At 38.4% G+C, this 17,275-nt stretch overlaps 1 protein-coding gene across 1 annotated transcript in view; it reads left to right on the forward strand.

The window, feature by feature from the left end:
• The window catches only part of Heca (hdc homolog, cell cycle regulator), a 38,657-nt gene that overhangs the window by 10,857 nt on the left and 10,525 nt on the right, over positions 1–17,275 (forward strand). Inside the window, 1 exon segment of the mRNA XM_027401964.2 lies at positions 13,396–14,436. Within this exon segment, the coding sequence (XP_027257765.1) occupies positions 13,396–14,436 (1,041 nt within the window).

A 17,275-nucleotide genomic window follows, 5' to 3' on the forward strand; every position in this document is an offset into this window, starting at 1 on the left:
AGCAATTACAGATAGTAAAAGATAACACATATGTTATAATTCATAATTTTATTTCTTTCATTTCATTGACAATTCACTAGGTGCAGAATGCCTTAAGGTATAAGCCTGTATAAAACAAATCAGGAGGATGGATTCTGGTAAAAATAAACAGGGCATCAGATTACTATTGTAAATCAAGGCATACTTTAATGTATGTTTTTTCCTAGAGGTAAGTACAGGTTTGTTTATACTTTAGGTCATAGTTCTTCAAGTTATAACGACATATCTGGAGCTCCTTGCTGGTGTTGAGATGGAATCACAAGCTCTGTTTGACATTACTTAGTGAGCATTTCTGAGTGTGAAGATCATTTTGACGTGCCATTTCATAGAATTCTATATAATAAAACTTACTACTTGTTATGACTAACACAGTGTCTGGACAGAAATGGAAACTGGGCAATGTACAGAATTAAGTTCTAGCTGTTTTTTATTGGCAGCAGATGTGGTCTGTAATCTGAGAGAGTGAGCCTGGGATAGTTGGCAGCAGTTGTTAATGAACAAATATGGTGAGTCTAGAGCAGTGATACCAGAAGTCACAGAGAGAGCCTGACATTGAGAAGTAGAAGTGCCCTTCAGTGCTTGAAGAAGAAATGTGCATATCTAACATACAGGGCAGCTCAAAATTCTCCTTCCAAAGGGTTTTTAGCTCTATGTGTGTGCTCTTACCCTGCAGTACTTATGGTAAAGTGGCAGTAAAGGTCCATTAAGGGAAAGCTTCCAGTCAAGAGAATAGAATCTTGTCTTTTCTCCTTTCTCTACCCCTGTCTCTCCTCCCTTGCTGGGATTGAACCCAATGCCTCCTCATATTTGCAAGGTAACCATGTGCCAATAAGCTATACCCTAGTCTGTGGAATATTTATTTCTTTGCATTATCTGGCATGAATTTTGAACACTGTTTTAAAAATTTCACCACTTTTCAACACTGACATGGAGTTCCAGTCACTTTGAGAAATAACAGTCATCCAAATTGGAAAGGAAGGGAAAATGTCCCTGAACATTGACAACATGGCCTTGTATATGGGAAAACCCTAATGACTACATACCAAAAATTAAAGTTAGTAAATGAATTCAACAGAGTTTCAGAACATAAGATCAGCACATTGAATACTTGCATGTTTATACACTAGCAATGAACAAACTAAAAAGGAAATTAAGAAAAAAATCCACTTAAAATACCATAAAAGAATTTCAGTATTTATAAAATAAGTTTCACTGAGGAGAATAAAAGATTATAGTCTGAAAAAAATCACTAAACATTGCTACAAAAAAGATAAAGAAGACAAGTAAAAGTGAAACAGTAACAGTGAAAAAGTAACAGTGAAAGTCATTCACTGTTCATAGATTGGAAATTTTTAAATAATGATTTATTTTTATTTTATTTGCATTGCTGTTCTGACCGCATGTGTATCTGTGTAAGGGTGTTGAATTCCCTGGACCTGGGGTTACAGACAGTTGTGAGCTGCCATGTGGGTGTTAGGAATTGAACCCAGATCCTTTGGAAGAGCAACCAGTGCTTTTAACCACCGAGCCATGTTTCCAGCCCTGCAAAATTTAATAATTAGATTTGAACACCATTTTTATCTTTGGCAGTCACATAAATGAAAAAAATCGCATCCCATTTGCATTTGTAGTATCATCAATGAGTGAACATTTTGTCTGTATATTGGTCATTTCTCTTTTTCTGTTAGGAGGATTTTTTTTGTTTCCCCTCCCCCCACGGGTGAGTGTGAATGAAGTCCCTTGAATGCATACTCTGATATGTTTGCTTTTTTTCTTTTATTTACAAGTTTTTGTGTTTTATTGATTTTCACAGTCTTTGTATAGTCAGGATTTTATTTCACATATGTTTGTTCTCTTTTACTGTTTGCCTTTCAGCTTTAAGTTGGTCTATACTAGCTAGAAATGTTTTTGTATGGTTATATACTATTTATATAGAGACAGAGCCTCTGGAAAAATGGGAAATTTTGAAAATTTGTGCATAAAGTTAATGCACTTGAGACCTTTGGACACTGGCCGCACAGTTATGCTTTTAAGTTCATGGATTTCTGAATACTTTGGGTATGTCCGAGCTAGTTAGTGATCTGACTGCAGTTCCTACTGCCCTCCTTTGTGATTCTATTCATCCCTGGCCACTACAGTCTAGTGGACAGCTGAACTCAGTGCTCAACACCTGACTCTCAGATTCGCTGCAGTTTTATGCCATCTAAGTAGCATGCTGCAGTGGGTAGATCAAGGCTTCTATTTCCTCTTCTCATGAACCAGGTTGCAAACTGAGGCCTCTTAAGGCCAAATTGCCTGTTTTGGTTATGATAACAAACTTAAATTCACAGTCAGAAGAAAGTTTCAATTTTCTCATTCAGGCACTTGAACAGAAATGGCATGTGTATGTTAATAAAATAATAACATGTGTTAAGTTGAATCTAGGGTTTATTCATACACTGTGCATGATGCTGATCAGGCAGCTCTACATCTTAAATGTCAGGGATTTGGAAAAGGCTCTCAGACCCACTGAGTATTCTCAAAGAGTGTAAGATTGAGAGTACAGGTTAGAGTTGTACGTTGACCTTGCCATTGCAAACTTTGCAAAGATTACTGAACCTTTTCAACCCTACTTTTTTTAAAGTTGTACATGCCTCTCTCTCTCTCTCTCTCTCTCTCTCTCTCTCTCTCTCTCTGTGTGTGTGTGTGTGTGTGTGTGTGTGTGTGTGTGTGTGTGTGTGTATTTTCTGATGTGGCGTAGTGTGTTGTGCATTCTTCTATAGCACACATAGGTCAGAGGACAACTCTGTGGGTTCTCTCCTTAAATCTTTGTATTAGTTTCTGGGATCAAATTCAGGTCATCAGGCTTGTATCATTGGGTGGCAATCACCTTTACCCACTGAGCTATCTCACTGATCCTAAACTCGAATTTTATATAGAGAAACATGATATTGCTTGGGATGAATTCTCTGCAAACCATAAAGCTGTTTGAAAAAGCAATTTGTTGTGACATGACTTGGGGTTTTAGTGCTTTCTAGATGGATCTTTCCTTCTCAGTTTGTGAAGGAGGGTGGCTGCTTTCCAACTAGTGATGAATGCATACTCTGATTTGTTGGACGTATCCAGGACAGACGTTGGCCTTCCTCCAAAGAGTTCACAGGGAATGCTAATCTTTCAAAATTCATGCATTGCTTTTGTAGGAGGGAAGGGGACTTTGTTTCTCTACAGATTTGGGTATGAGAGCTCTTATTGTGTAGATTTCCCTAGAGAACCTTCCTGTTGGTCTCAGGCAAAACCAGGTTACTTGAGAGTTTCTAGAATTTCTGCAAAAGACCTTATGCTATAATTTAACTTCTAGATTTTTTAATTAGTTTATACATGATACTTCATTTTTCCCTTCAGTTTTGAAATGAATAATTTTGAATGTTGGAGAATGGCCATAGCACCAAACTAAATCTGTTTTGAAGAAGTCAGAAAAATCAATGTTTAGTTATTGTAGCCTCCCTAGGTTAAACAATCAGTGGGAGTCTGTAAGCTGGCACTTTTAGTTTTCCTTAGAACATTTTAGGTACTATTAAAAGTTTGTATCATAGCTGGCCACATTCAGTGTATATGTGTGTGGTAAATGGCTAGGTCAAGGAGACATAGTCATGACTGATTCTTGGGTTGCTTTCACATTCATTGAAGTATGTTTAAGACTTAGACATGCCCTCTCATTTCTACAAGCCTTTTCTTGTTGTAACATATTCCATAGAATTTTCTGGTTTCTGATAGAGCCTTTGAGAACTGTTCTGTTCAGTTTGGCTCTAGGCAAAGGCTTATCCTCCCTGTATCTTAGTAGAATGACTGTTAGGGTGATTGCTAAAAAGTGTCTTACCAGGTTATTCTGAAGGGAAAATGGAGTTGAAAGTATATTATCTTTGAGCTTTCAGCTCAAAAATACAAGTAAATAAATAAAATTGTTTATTTTAGGATATGGGTATAGGGTAGAGGAAAGAAATTAGCTATGTTGTGATAAGATTGTATTTATTGGTTTAAACTTAAATCATCTTTAGAGTTGGTGTGTTAATCCAACAGGATACACCCTAAAGAGGCTAAACTTGGTCTCAGTGCCCATTGCTTTTTTCTAGTGTCTGATTTGATATTCTCCATACCGACAGAATGGTGTTTCTTGACTTTCTTTCTGAGGAAAATTGCTTTTTCTCTCCACTGAATGATGAGTGCCATTGTTTGCAATTCCCCCCCCCCTTGTCTTTTGAACTCTATTAGCTAGCATAGATTTACCTCCTTGTCTTTTTTGTTTATATGAAATTAAAGGATAGGTCAGGGAGCATTTGTGCTGTAATTGGGTTTAAATAGTTCTTTAATGTGACTTAGCTTAGCAGTTTAGTGAGTTTGAGTGTTAAGTATGAACACTGAACATTTTGAAATGACTTATTAGTTACAGAACTTTATGTACCATAGTCTGTCTGGTTACTCAATATTATTGGCCACTGTCTCTGTGCTCTTTATTTTAAGTGGCGCTGGGGATTCAAACCAGGGCCATGAGCACATTATAATAAGTATTTTACCACTAAGCCACACCCATTCCCTAGCTCTATCTATACTCTTTATTAATCTGTGTGCTGATGTGTAGTGTTGGAAGAAGGAAGGCCACTGAGAAGCTGAATGCCCTTGAGTATATGATGGAAGGGTCCTCTCTGTGTTCAGGAATTGTTTGTAGACTCTGCATAAAGGGATCTCATTACTATTCTTTGGAACTATGTTATTTTTAAAGAAACATTCAGAAAAAAACATGGATCATATTTTGGGTCTATGTCCATTTGGTTCTTAACAGGGCTTATCCTAGAAAAGAAAATTGGAATTTTCCATCATAGGGAGGTTATTGATGTGTCTTTCTTACTGATGTCAGCATGTTGGAACCCAAATGGGAATTTAAAAATGGATAAAATATCTTTCTGTATTTAGTTTGAATTTGAAGCTAGATTGGCTTTTAGGTTTTAATTGAATCTAAGAAAGGAGTAGGTCTATATAAAGAATAGAGAGGATATACTGAGATAACATTAAAAGTCTATGATGTTAAATACAGTTGAAGATGTGCTTGGCCTCAGGTTTCTTGTTTCTGTTTATTTGGTATATGAAGCTTCCATGTTTATTTGTATCGAATCGGTTGCTTTAGTAATAACCTTGTATAAATCTAAGCAAAAATCATGGTTATCAGACATAATTTTATATATTCATTTTGCTACCTACTTTGTATCACTTCCTTATATTAACATGGCATGAGAGGTTAAACTCAACCAGAGGCTAAGACAGATAGTTTAAGTGGCCTTATTGTAGCCCCTACACTAATTGAAACAAATTAACAAAATATTTTTGTAACTGCTAGTTTCCCTTTATGTGTCAAGTTTAGTGTTTTATTTTTAAGTGGAGAAAAGATTACTCAAACTTATTTTTTAAAATTTAAGTTTTAAAGTTTTCACTTTTCAAAAGCTTACCAGTAAGTTTGAGGTATGCATGGACACCAGTGGGCTTCAGTGGTGATCCCCAATCATAAAACTATTCCAGTGCTACTTCATAACTGTAATTTTGCTACTGTTATGAAACATAATGTACATATATGATACAAGATATCTGATATGCTACTCTTAGAGGGGTGGTGACTCACAGGTTGAGAATTACTGGTCTAGAAGCTGTCTGGTAGGGCATGTTCTCTTGACCTGCTCAGAGTTCACCCATTAGTGAAAAGCCTTGTTCTTGAGATGTCTTTTGAAAACAGTTGCCAGCAGTTATTTATTATTGTAGCTGCTGAAGGTGGCAATAATAATAGTTGGGGCCAACAAAAATTGGTCCATGAAACTTAAAAAAGAAAATTTGGGGAATGAAGTGCCCCTAGGGGATCTTACGATTTCATGTATAATCCTAAAATTCTTGAAAACCGTTCTATGGACAGGGAAGTATGCATGTCTTGAAAACCTTTAAAATAAGGCCCCAATTCTGTCAGACTAACCTCTAGGTTCTGCAGGATCTGGGAGTAAAGGCTAAAAGAGAATTTTAAATTACCATGCCTTTCGCAGGCATGCTCCAACATATGTACACCTACAAAGGGTATTACACTGTTCTCCTTCTTGTCTCTGTTTACCAGTACCTCAGCTGTTCCCAAGTACTGTATCTTGGTCTATTCCTTCCATCAACAGAACATTTATTGCATAGCCACTACACTTTCGTAGTCACAGGTATACAGGGTTATATAAGACCTTGTCTTGACTGGAGACTTTAAAGGTCTAGAAAGCCTTTATAACTTAAGATGATCTTCCTCACCCAGACCCACCTAGCTGTATGTCTGCTTTGGATGCTTGAAATTGTTTTAAGAGTGGTGGAGAGAACTCATTTTACAGCTAAAATCCTGAAAACAGTGTAGTGCTTTATTTGTGACACAGTATGAATGGAAGCTTTAAGGTTTTGTCAGATGGGGTTTATAGGTGAGTAGTAAATGACTACTTTATTGTTTCAAATTTAAATTTGTTTTTATTTTTGAGAATCTAATACATAAGTTCTGTATCATTTCTACCCCGGCCTCTCTCCCCTCCAACTGCTCCTTTGTACCCCCTACTCTCACATTCATGACCACTTCTTTAATTATTGTTAGACATCTATGTTACATATATATGTATATACATATATACATATACATTGATTATTGTGTAACATGCATATATGTGTATGCACATGCACTAACACACAGAAACCATACACTAACACATACAGACTGCTGAGTTCATTTAGTATTGCTCTCATGTATGTGTATTTAGGCTTGACCACTTGGGATTAGATAAATCTATCAGGAGGCTTGTGCCTGGCAAAGATGGATTCTCTTGCTCTTAGCAGCCATTGATTGCCTGTAGCCTTTCATTTAAGGGTGGAGCCTATAAGATTTCCCCCACCCATATTGGCATGACAGATAGTGTTGTCATTATGTAGGTTTTGTTTAGGGACCATATTGTTGAGGTTTCATGGATATAAAGAATAGAAGAAACTGTTTCACAGAAGACATCCTGCTCATTGGCTCTTCTGCCCCTATTATCTACAGTACTCCCAACCTTTAGATGTAGAAGTTGTGTTGTAGATGTATTAATTGGGGGTGGGTACCACAGAGTCAGCTGTTCTCTGCATTTTGACCAGTTTACCAGACCCTTTAAAAGACTGTTAGGCCTGAAGTAGGGGCAGTGTATAAGATGAGGAGTTTGGGGAGAGAACACAGATTGTGAAGTAACCTTAGCCCTGTTACTGTTGTAGAGACTTGAAACTTCTTCAGGGTTTTGCTCAGAATGACCTGACCGTTGCATGTGTTTTTTTGAATAGGGAGAAATAGAAGTTGGGTCCTGAATACTTGATGGTAAACCTGTGAAAACAGTCCTGGAAGATTATATATGTGTTTTTGTTGTGTGTATGGAGTGAGGGGTAGTATATATGATGTGTGATGTGTGTGTGGTATGTGTACATACAAATTTGTGTGTATGCACCTATGTGCATGTAGAAGCCAGAAGTTAGCCTTGGGAGTCTTTATCAGGCTCCACTTTATGTCCCAGGAGATGGTTGTGACACATGCTCTTGCTGAATATAGGGATACTCTTCTTTACTAAAGGTTTTTTTTTTTTTTGCTGTGTCTGATTAGTTCATCCCATTTATATCTTTGCAGAACTGCTATTAAGAATTAGATATTTTAAGTGTCACAGACCTTTTCATCTCTTGAGTTTGAGTTTAATCTCTTGAGTTTGAGGCGTGCCTTGGTTTGTGTAACAAGTTCCAAGATAGCTAGGGATACATAGTGAGACCCTGCCTCAAGAGTTAGGGATTTTATAATACAATTAATTTATTGTAGATATGATTTAGAATGCTATAGTGTTGTTTTCTTAAGAGTCACAGAATCTTTTCTTAGATGTTTTAGCTAGGAAATGGAGAATAGTGTGGCATCACCCAATTAATTTCTACACACTTACTGTTTGTTAAGTCCAAAATAGAAATAGTAGGAAATACAGTGGGGTCAGTTTGCATTTAGTTGGGGAGCTAGCCATACATGTAAAAATTATAGTAGAAGTAATAAAAAACAATGCACAATATAGTGGAACTTTATAGTTTATAAAGTCTACATTCATTAGAGGTAAATAGACAGATATTTTTATCTTCACAGATGATGAATGGCTCAGTGTTGGTCAGCAGCAGAATTAGCACATGCACTCCATGTGCTCTTCCGTTCACTATTTCTAATCACCCTATTGCTTAATCTCCTACCTTCCTCCCTTCCTCACTCTAAGGTTGGAGGTGTGTCATCGAGTGAAGTATCTGCTGAATTTATTACTCAGTATGAAGCAGGCTCTTGACTTTGTGTTTGTTTTTGTGGCCTAGCTACAAGGCCACATTACAGTGGCTGATGTGTAGATGTGTAAACATGCAGGACTGATATGGTTGAGTGGTGACCTGTATTAGGTTTTCATTGCTTTAATGAAATACCTGAGGTAGGCTACTTAGGAAGATCTTACTTATTTGTCTCATAGGTTTGGACGTTCCAGGCCAAACTTGATACTTGCATGGACCTAGTTCTGTGCAGGGCCCTTAGGACTGTATCACATTATGGCATATGGCAATGGCAGAAATAGTACAGGAACAGGTTAACATTCAGGTAGGTTACTGTAATGACATTTCAGAAGTATTCCTAACGATCTGAAGACAAAGTCAAGAAAGGGAGCAACCCAGTGACCATACTCTAGCTCCAGAGACCAGAGTTTCCTTCCACAGGGCACCTGTTAGGCTCCATCTCTAGAAGATACCAATCTCCAACACATGAATGAATACTTGGAGAGCACCCAACCATGTCTACACTATGGCAGGGCTTTCAATGTAGAAACTTGGAGGTAGAAAACAGGTGAGACTAGCTGTAATGAGTGATGGTGCTAGAGTGACAGGAATGTGTGGGCAGAGGTTAGGACTTCCATCTATTTGTATTGAGCTCTTAGTACAATTTGCTGACAATTCCAGCTTCAAGGATCTGTTATGTAGGAGGTGATTGATATTCAGATTTAAGTATATCTGCTGCTTTTGAAAATGATGTAAATATAATTTCTCCCTATTAGTCCACCTTAGTCTGTCCTTTTTTTCTTTTTTCCTTTTTTTTTTTTTTTTGGCAAATGGTTCTCAGGGTTTACATTCTGAATATTGTGAATGTAAAGATCAGCCACCCTTAATTAATTCTGAGTTCATATATCTTGATTATTACTATTATATTTCAGAGATATGAAGAATTAAAGATTAAAGCAACTGAACTTGTTTAATTGATTAATTAGCATTTAAAGGACACAGTCCAGGTGACTGTAGTTAGTTTACTTAGTATGAATCATTCTTGTAATTTTTTCAGTGTACTTTAGTATATTTGGAAATTTTTTCCATATAGGATTACAGCTCTTCCTTTTGATTTTGTCATGTGTGAGTTTATATGCCAGTGTCTTTTAATGTAACTTTATTCAGCTCCTGATTATAAATGACCTGGGTGGGCTAGGTGGTGCAGTGGTGTCTGGAGGTAGGCCTTGAAGTGTAGCAGGCAGGAGGAACTAAGGTTTAGTAGATGTCATGCCCTGTCTGTTTTAAACACCATGTGTACATGCATGTATTTTTCATCATCAACAACCAATGTATTGTTTTTAATCTGCATTTTTTCACAGAAAAAAAAACTGATAAGAAAAGAAGTAATTTGGCCAAGGGTACCTAACTTGTAAATCAGATGTTGTCAATTTGTGGATTTCAACTCCTTTGGGACTCAAATGACCATTTCACAGGGGTCACCTAAGACCATTGGAAAACACAGATTTTACATTATGATTCATAACAGTAGCAAAATTATGGTTGGGGATCACCACAGTATGAGGAACTGTATTACAGGGTCACAGCATTAGGAAGGTTGAGAAACACTGTAAGAAATGGCACTGAAATGCAGGCATTCTTGTGGCAGAATTAATGCTATGACTTGCTCTCCTATACTAAATAGGATTTAGATAAATGATGATTAAGGATTTAGACTTCTAGGAGTCAGATGGAGAAACCATAGTAGTCATTTGGGTCTTTGGCTGAGGCCTTGTCACCCAACTTTGAAGGAGATAATTGGAATGCAGGAGTCAAACATAGCTAGTATTTGCACTTGCTTTAAGGGTCTGTCCACCTGTGCGATTGGATTTGGTGGGATGTTGTATTAGTTACTCAGTAGTCAGCAGTGAGGTTGTGAAAGCTTCTGAGGAAGATAGGATTTCTCCTTGTTTGTTCCCTGCGTTGTTTTCAAGCTGCTGGATCCTAAATTCCTAGAATGCCCTGCTGGCAGCCTTCTCTGTCCTCTGTACCATTCCCATTCTCTTTTCTTCCTTTTGTGTCCACACTCCTCAAGTTTCTAGGAGAGTTATCTGCACATAGTAGCTATTGTTTTTTATCTTGCCCACCATTTGCTCCCCATTTGCCTCTTTCAACTCCCTCATAACACCATGAGGACAGTCCTCTGAGGGATGGCAGTGTGTGAGTCACTGTTCCTTCTGTAAGCATTTAGGCCTGACCTTACTAGTAGTTCTCAACCAGCCATTTGCCCTGCAAGGAATATCTGGAGATGTCTGAGACATTCTGGTTTTTAAAATTGAGGTAAGGAATGCTACTAGTAACCCTGAGGAGGAAGGCAAGAATGTAGCTAGGTATTTTATAAAGCACAGGATAGCTCCTACCTCAGGAGTTAGCTAGTCCCCAAATCAGTAGTGCACAGGCTGAGAAATACTGGTCTTGTTCAAGGATATACCATTAACCTCCATTCTTAAACATTTCTCATGACTGATTTGGTGTAATTCTCTCTTGACTTGTCTTCAGTAAATTTTGTTTCTGCCTTACTGTTCTCTGTTTGGAACTCTTTTGTACCATCCTTGATGCTAGTAATTACTGCTCACAATTCTCTTCCCAATCCCTAGTTTATGTTCATGTTTCATATTCTCTTTGCATGTCTCTTGGGTCCCAGGAATTTAACCCACTTCTCTGAATGTATGACTCCATCTGTACTCTGTGTTTGAACTCTCTGGAGCTCTGGTCATATTCTTCTTTCTCCATCACACAGGTACTTCCTGCTCATCAGGTCCCAAACAGGGAAATCAGACAGATCATTGTTCTTTTGACACTGCTCCCTGAGTTTAGGCTCTCACATTCCCATATGCTCAATACATTCCTTTCCTCCCTATCCCTAAGTTTCACAGTGCCACCACCGTAGGTATGGAATCTAAAACAACTTTTGAGTCTCAGTGCTTCCTTAGAATCTCATTTATAGAATGTGTTTTACATGCCTCTGTGTAGCACTTGGAACCTTTGTGATCAAGCCTAGTGATTCTCAGTTGGGTAGATCTAGGGGTTCATCACACTGGTAGAACAATTTGCTAGCATGGACCAAGGCCTGGAATTTAGCCCCAGTAGCCCACCCCCAAATCATAGGAAGTTGAGGTGGGTGTGGTTATACAAATCAAACGATCAGGATCCAGTGATGTTAACTTCCTGTAATACACTGAACAGTCACACTCCACAAAGAATTATCTAAATGCTGGTAGTGCCCTTTTTAAAGAATAGCAAAATTTGCTTTTAGTTTTACTTAGGGAAGTGAAGAGAGAAATGCATAAAAATGCAGACTGGAATTTAAGAGGGGGGAGTTAATGAATTATGTTGAAAATTGTACAAGTGCAAAGAGACCAATTGGGCTAGCCTGTTGGTTTGTTGTTTGCTGTGCTGGTCTTTTCTGGACAAGTAGTCACACTTAGCCCCTGCCCACATAAATGGCAGCTGCTGGTTTGTGCCTGTGGCATCGTGTCTCTTTCTATGATATAGCCAGAACTGCATGTACATAGTTCCTGCCCTGCTAGGCTCTTAATTTCTGACTTTGGATACACTTTTTGCTAATTTTACTTGTTTAGACCTTCAGCTATTACCTTACAAAGCTTCTTTAACAAATAAAAATGTAATAAACTGTGTAGAGAGAGCCCTGTTAATGATAATACAACATTAGTAAGCTTTCTGTGCTAGATACTGTGAACTCTAAGCATTATTTCTCACTAAAAATTATAACCTATACTATATAAATATACACATTATACACATTTATAAAAGTAAGATAGCATCCTACTTTCTCAGGGCTTGTATTCCTTGGAATTGAGATTTGCTCATTTTCCTCATCCCCCATATTAAAAAAATAGATTTTTTTTTTTAGAGCTGGTTGCAACAAAATTGAAAGTACAGTGAATTTGTGTATAGTCCCTATATTGCCCCTAAACAGAGCTTATCACCCAACTCAGCAGGTTCTGCACATAAATTGGGTCCTGAACCTCTGTTGCTACATAGTAGCTCTCAATTCTGTAGCTAGTCTTTAGGGTTCGGCTGGTGTTTATGTGCTGTGGATTTTGACAAGGGTGTAATGATATACAACTTCTGTCGTAGTATATCATACAGAGTAGCTACACCATCCTAGAAACACTTTCATCCTTCCTCCCTTCCCTGGTAGCCACTGATCTTGTTGAGTGTCTCTATCACAGGTGGTCTTGATGTTTTAAAAACATTCTAAGCCCAGATACTAGGTGGTTGTTGAGAAGCTGTAAGAATTCATTGTCTGTCAGTCTCCTTGCACACATTTACCTCTTAAGAAATGGGTCTGATTTCTTTATTTTGGGAATCTGTTAGCTGTTTGGACCCTGTGTGGGTAATGTGCAAGACTGCAGAAATACCTCCTTGTTGCTTTCTGTCGGTCTACTTTAATAAGATGGTTGTTTCTCTCACAACCGGACAGTGGAGTTCTGTGTAGGCCAATAGTTAGTTTGATCAGACATTCTGCCATTAGTGTCTGATGAGTCTAGAAGAAAAGTTAAGATGAGGCTGGTCTATTTTCACAGTGCTATTTCTTTTCAGGACAATCTAAGATCCCTGATAAAGCATTCAAAGATGCCACCTGAACTGGTTGGTTTAGTAGCTTCATATTAACTCCTAGTTGCTCTGTAGTGACTCATTTTTAAAGGAACTCTGGAACTGCCTGTTATTACACCCACATTGTGAGAAAATTTATACTGTCATAAGGCCTGAAACACAATTGAACTGTGAAGATTTGGACTTCTTGAAACTTACCAGAATGTTTTTCAGCAGATAATAATAGAAAATAAATTTCTTTGGGACTGTATCATATTAAAAGAAAATGATGAATGTTTCTAAATCTGCCTGATATTTTTTCCAGTGGTGGTATAACTGTCATGAATGAGCCAACAGGAATGGATGGGTGCCCTCTGGAGTCCTCATATCCTGTGTACTGATTCTCTTTTATTCTTTTTCTAGAAGCTCCCTGTGCCACGCCTCTGATCTGCAGCTTTGGGAGGCCAGTGGACCTGGAGAAGGATGACTACCAAAAGGTGGTATGCAACAATGAGCACTGCCCCTGCAGCACTTGGATGCACCTGCAGTGCTTTTATGAGTGGGAGAGCAGCATCCTGGTGCAGTTCAACTGCATTGGCAGGGCCCGCAGCTGGAATGAGAAGCAGTGCCGCCAGAATATGTGGACCAAGAAGGGCTACGACCTGGCCTTCCGCTTCTGTTCCTGTCGCTGTGGGCAGGGCCACTTAAAAAAGGACACAGACTGGTACCAGGTAAAGCGGATGCAAGATGAAAAAAAGAAGAAGTCTGGGTCAGAGAAGAACACAGCAAGGCCTCCAGGAGATGCTGGGGAGGAGGCAAAAAAATGCAGACCCCTGAACAAGCCCCAGAAAGGCCTGAACCATGACCTTCCCCGGCGGCATTCCATGGACAGGCAGAACTCCCAAGAAAAAACAGTCAGTGCTGCAGCCTATGGGGCCCGCTCCCCCTGTGGCTCCCCTGGCCAGTCCCCACCCTCTGGTTACTCTATCCTTTCCCCAGCCCACTTTAGTGGTCCCCGCTCCTCCAGATACCTTGGAGAGTTCTTAAAGAATGCCATTCATCTTGAGCCTCACAAAAAGGCCATGTCTGGGGGCCATGTGTTCAGAAATGCCCATTTTGATTACAGTTCAGCTGGGCTGTCTGTACACAGGGCAGGGCACTTTGACACCCCTGTACAGTTTCTGCGGCGACTGGACCTCTCTGAACTGCTCGCTCACATCCCCAGGCATAAGCTGAACACTTTCCATGTTCGGATGGAAGATGACGCCCAAGTAGGCCAAGGCGAGGATCTAAGGAAGTTCATTCTTGCAGCCCTCAGTGCCAGCCACAGAAATGTTGTAAACTGCGCTTTGTGCCACCGGGCACTTCCTGTGTTTGAACAGTTCCCACTAGTGGATGGAACTCTGTTCTTAAGTCCCTCAAGACATGATGAGATTGAATATGATGTTCCTTGTCACCTTCAAGGTATAGGTGTTGATTCACCTTGCCTGTTTTCTGTTTGTTATAACAAAAAAAAAAAAAAAAAAAAAAAAAAAACAAGATGGAATTGTGTTTTTTTTTTTTTTTTTTTTTTTTTTAAATTTAATTGTAACTGATGTGTTTTTGTTCTAGCCAAGGGCTAGGTAACATGAGTATTTCAGCTTCACCCAGTGGGCTGGTGGTTTTTGTACTCTGATGTCACTATACTGGGTACAGTTGGGTAATTCTATGTGTTGTTTTTTTTTTTAATTATTTCAAATTAGGAACAAGCTTGCTTCACATGTCAATTCCTTCTTCCTCTCTGTAATTCTGTGTTTTTGTCCTGTGATAATTTGAAGAAGGGATCACTGATGTTTAGCTTTTCACAACTGGGTGAAAATTTAAGAGAAGGAATTACATTATTGTCTTTGCTGTGAAATAGTTAGTTTAAATCCTTTAATGTGCCCAGCAGGCTGTGATCCTTATAAACAAGGAAAGCAGGAACAAGACTGTATGACTTCTTATTAATTGAATTAATTTTAAAATTGTGAAAGATGAGACTGTTGAAAAGGAAAATGGGGTATGATTGAAAGCCCAGACATGACCTTGGTTGGGGGAGTGTAGTGGTCAGCTTATGTGTATGGCAAAGACTTGAGCACATTTTAGCCGTAACTTGAATGGTAAGGAGTTGGTCAGTATAGGTGTGAAACTAAAACTGTTGAATTTCCAAAAGGAAGAAATGCATGATATATAACAGTTTATAACTTTAACAAAATGCTACAATGTCACATAAAAATGACTCCTGTCTTCCCACTAAACCCTGCTGTCTCCTCCCCAAGAGCCAAGCACTTAGAAATGCTGATTCCTCAAGGTTTTGGGTTTTTTTTTTTTTTTTCCCCTCAAGGTTTTTGACACCACAATTTTAAATAGTTGTTTTTATTCTCCAGTGTCAGGTACTGTCTTTTGACTAGACTGGTATTTAAGGTAAGTGACTACATTATCTCCCTCTGGGGATAAATCCCTAGTGTTTTTGCTTCGTGTTAGTAGTGTTGAACCAGGATTTGTAGTCCCATTGTAGAAACAATTCTATCAAGGACACTTAAAATTAGAGTTCATTTCCAGCTGTTTGTGTAGAATCTGAAGGTCCGAGTGCCTGAGAGTGGGGCTTTCAATTTTTGTTTTAACTCTGGAAGATTGCTGTCTCCCAGCAGCTTTGTAAACCACTTCTGTGCACTTAGCATAGTTTTTGAAGATTTTTTTTCTCCTTCTGTGAACTTCTGAAGGCTTTCATCCCCATGCTCTATTCTGTTCTGAAACACTCAGGACCTGCTGGAGACAGCTATTGTTATTTCCCATGTTTTAAGTCTTGTCTCCTAATCCCATAGTTTCTTCTCTTTATTTCCCCCATCAGTCATCCTCAGAAGCTTAGACATTACAAGTTTGAGAATAACCTTATTTGTTCTTCACACTTTGAGATTGTTTGTTACCTAGCTGGGTCATATAGCCCTTTAAATTACAAATATTTTCCTTTAGAAACTTGTAAAGTGTTTCTTCACTTTTTCCTATCTTACATTGTTACTGTCTGATACTCTTATTATCCATCCCCCCATCTTTATCTTCTCTAAAGGGTTTTGTTTTTCTCTTAACATCTCCGGTGTTCTGAAATCCCACCATGATGTGGTTCCTCAGCCCCTCCCCCTTCATTTCCTGTGGGCTGTCTTGGATCATTGAGTATATAAACTTAGATCCTCACTTTGGAGAAACTTTGCTTTTGCTTTATTTCTTTGATAAATTCCTCTCTTTATACTTAAAAAATACTGAGACTCCTGTTCATGTGACACTGTACCTCTTAGGTTGACATTCCCGACTCGACTCCCCTTTGATGGGAGAGAAAATCCTTTGTTAATCTGTACTCATCTCTATTATTCTGTCATTCATATATATACATATATATACATATATACATATATATATATAAACATATATACATATATATATATATATTCCCTATGTAGATCAGGCTGTCCCCCAAATGCTGGGTATAAAGGCTTGTACTACCAAACCTAGTTCCAGGGGCTTTTTAATAGTAACATATCCTTGTTTCTCAGATGCAATTTCTTTTGTTAGATTTCAGAGTAAGAAAAAGGAGCTATAGTTAGGAGTTGTCTTTTTTGCCTGATTCTCTGGAGTCCTTGAGCTTTTGTTATAAAGTGGGACACCCAAAGCCTAGTGGCCTCATGGGATTTAAAGCCCTTTCACAGTTCCATGGTAGGGGCAGGGTTAGATAGTATGGCTTCTGCTACACATCCAACAGGGTCTGGTTGGCTTCTGATGCCTTAGCTGGAATGGGCTCTCTATTACCCATGTTCACTTTCATTTTCTACTAGGTTAATTTGGGATTTTTTAAAGATGTGTTTTTAATTGAAACACAATTGTACATATTTATGGATTGTAGTGTAATGTTTTGATGCCTGTTTATATTGTGTAATGATAAAATTAAGGTACTGAAAATACCATTCACCTCATATTTATAATCTCTGGTAAGAACATTCAAAACCCTAGTTACTTTGAAAACCACTACATAATACTGTTGACTATAGTTGCTACAGAACAGTGAGACATTAGAACTTTTACTCCTCCTAACTGTAACTAGTTGTGTGTCCTTTAAACAGCTTCTTCACACCTACCCCACCCTACCTTCCTTTCCTAGCCTTAGGTAACAATTGTTCTTACTCTGTACTTCTATCAGTATCTTTTTACATGCCACAGCTTTGTGGATCACATGGTATTAGTCTTTCTGCCCCTGGCATATTTTTTTATTACTTAATGCAATGTTCAGGCTTAT

The sequence above is a fragment of the Cricetulus griseus genome, chromosome 2, assembly GCF_003668045.3.
Source record: "Cricetulus griseus strain 17A/GY chromosome 2, alternate assembly CriGri-PICRH-1.0, whole genome shotgun sequence".
Taxonomy (NCBI): domain Eukaryota; kingdom Metazoa; phylum Chordata; class Mammalia; order Rodentia; family Cricetidae; genus Cricetulus; species Cricetulus griseus.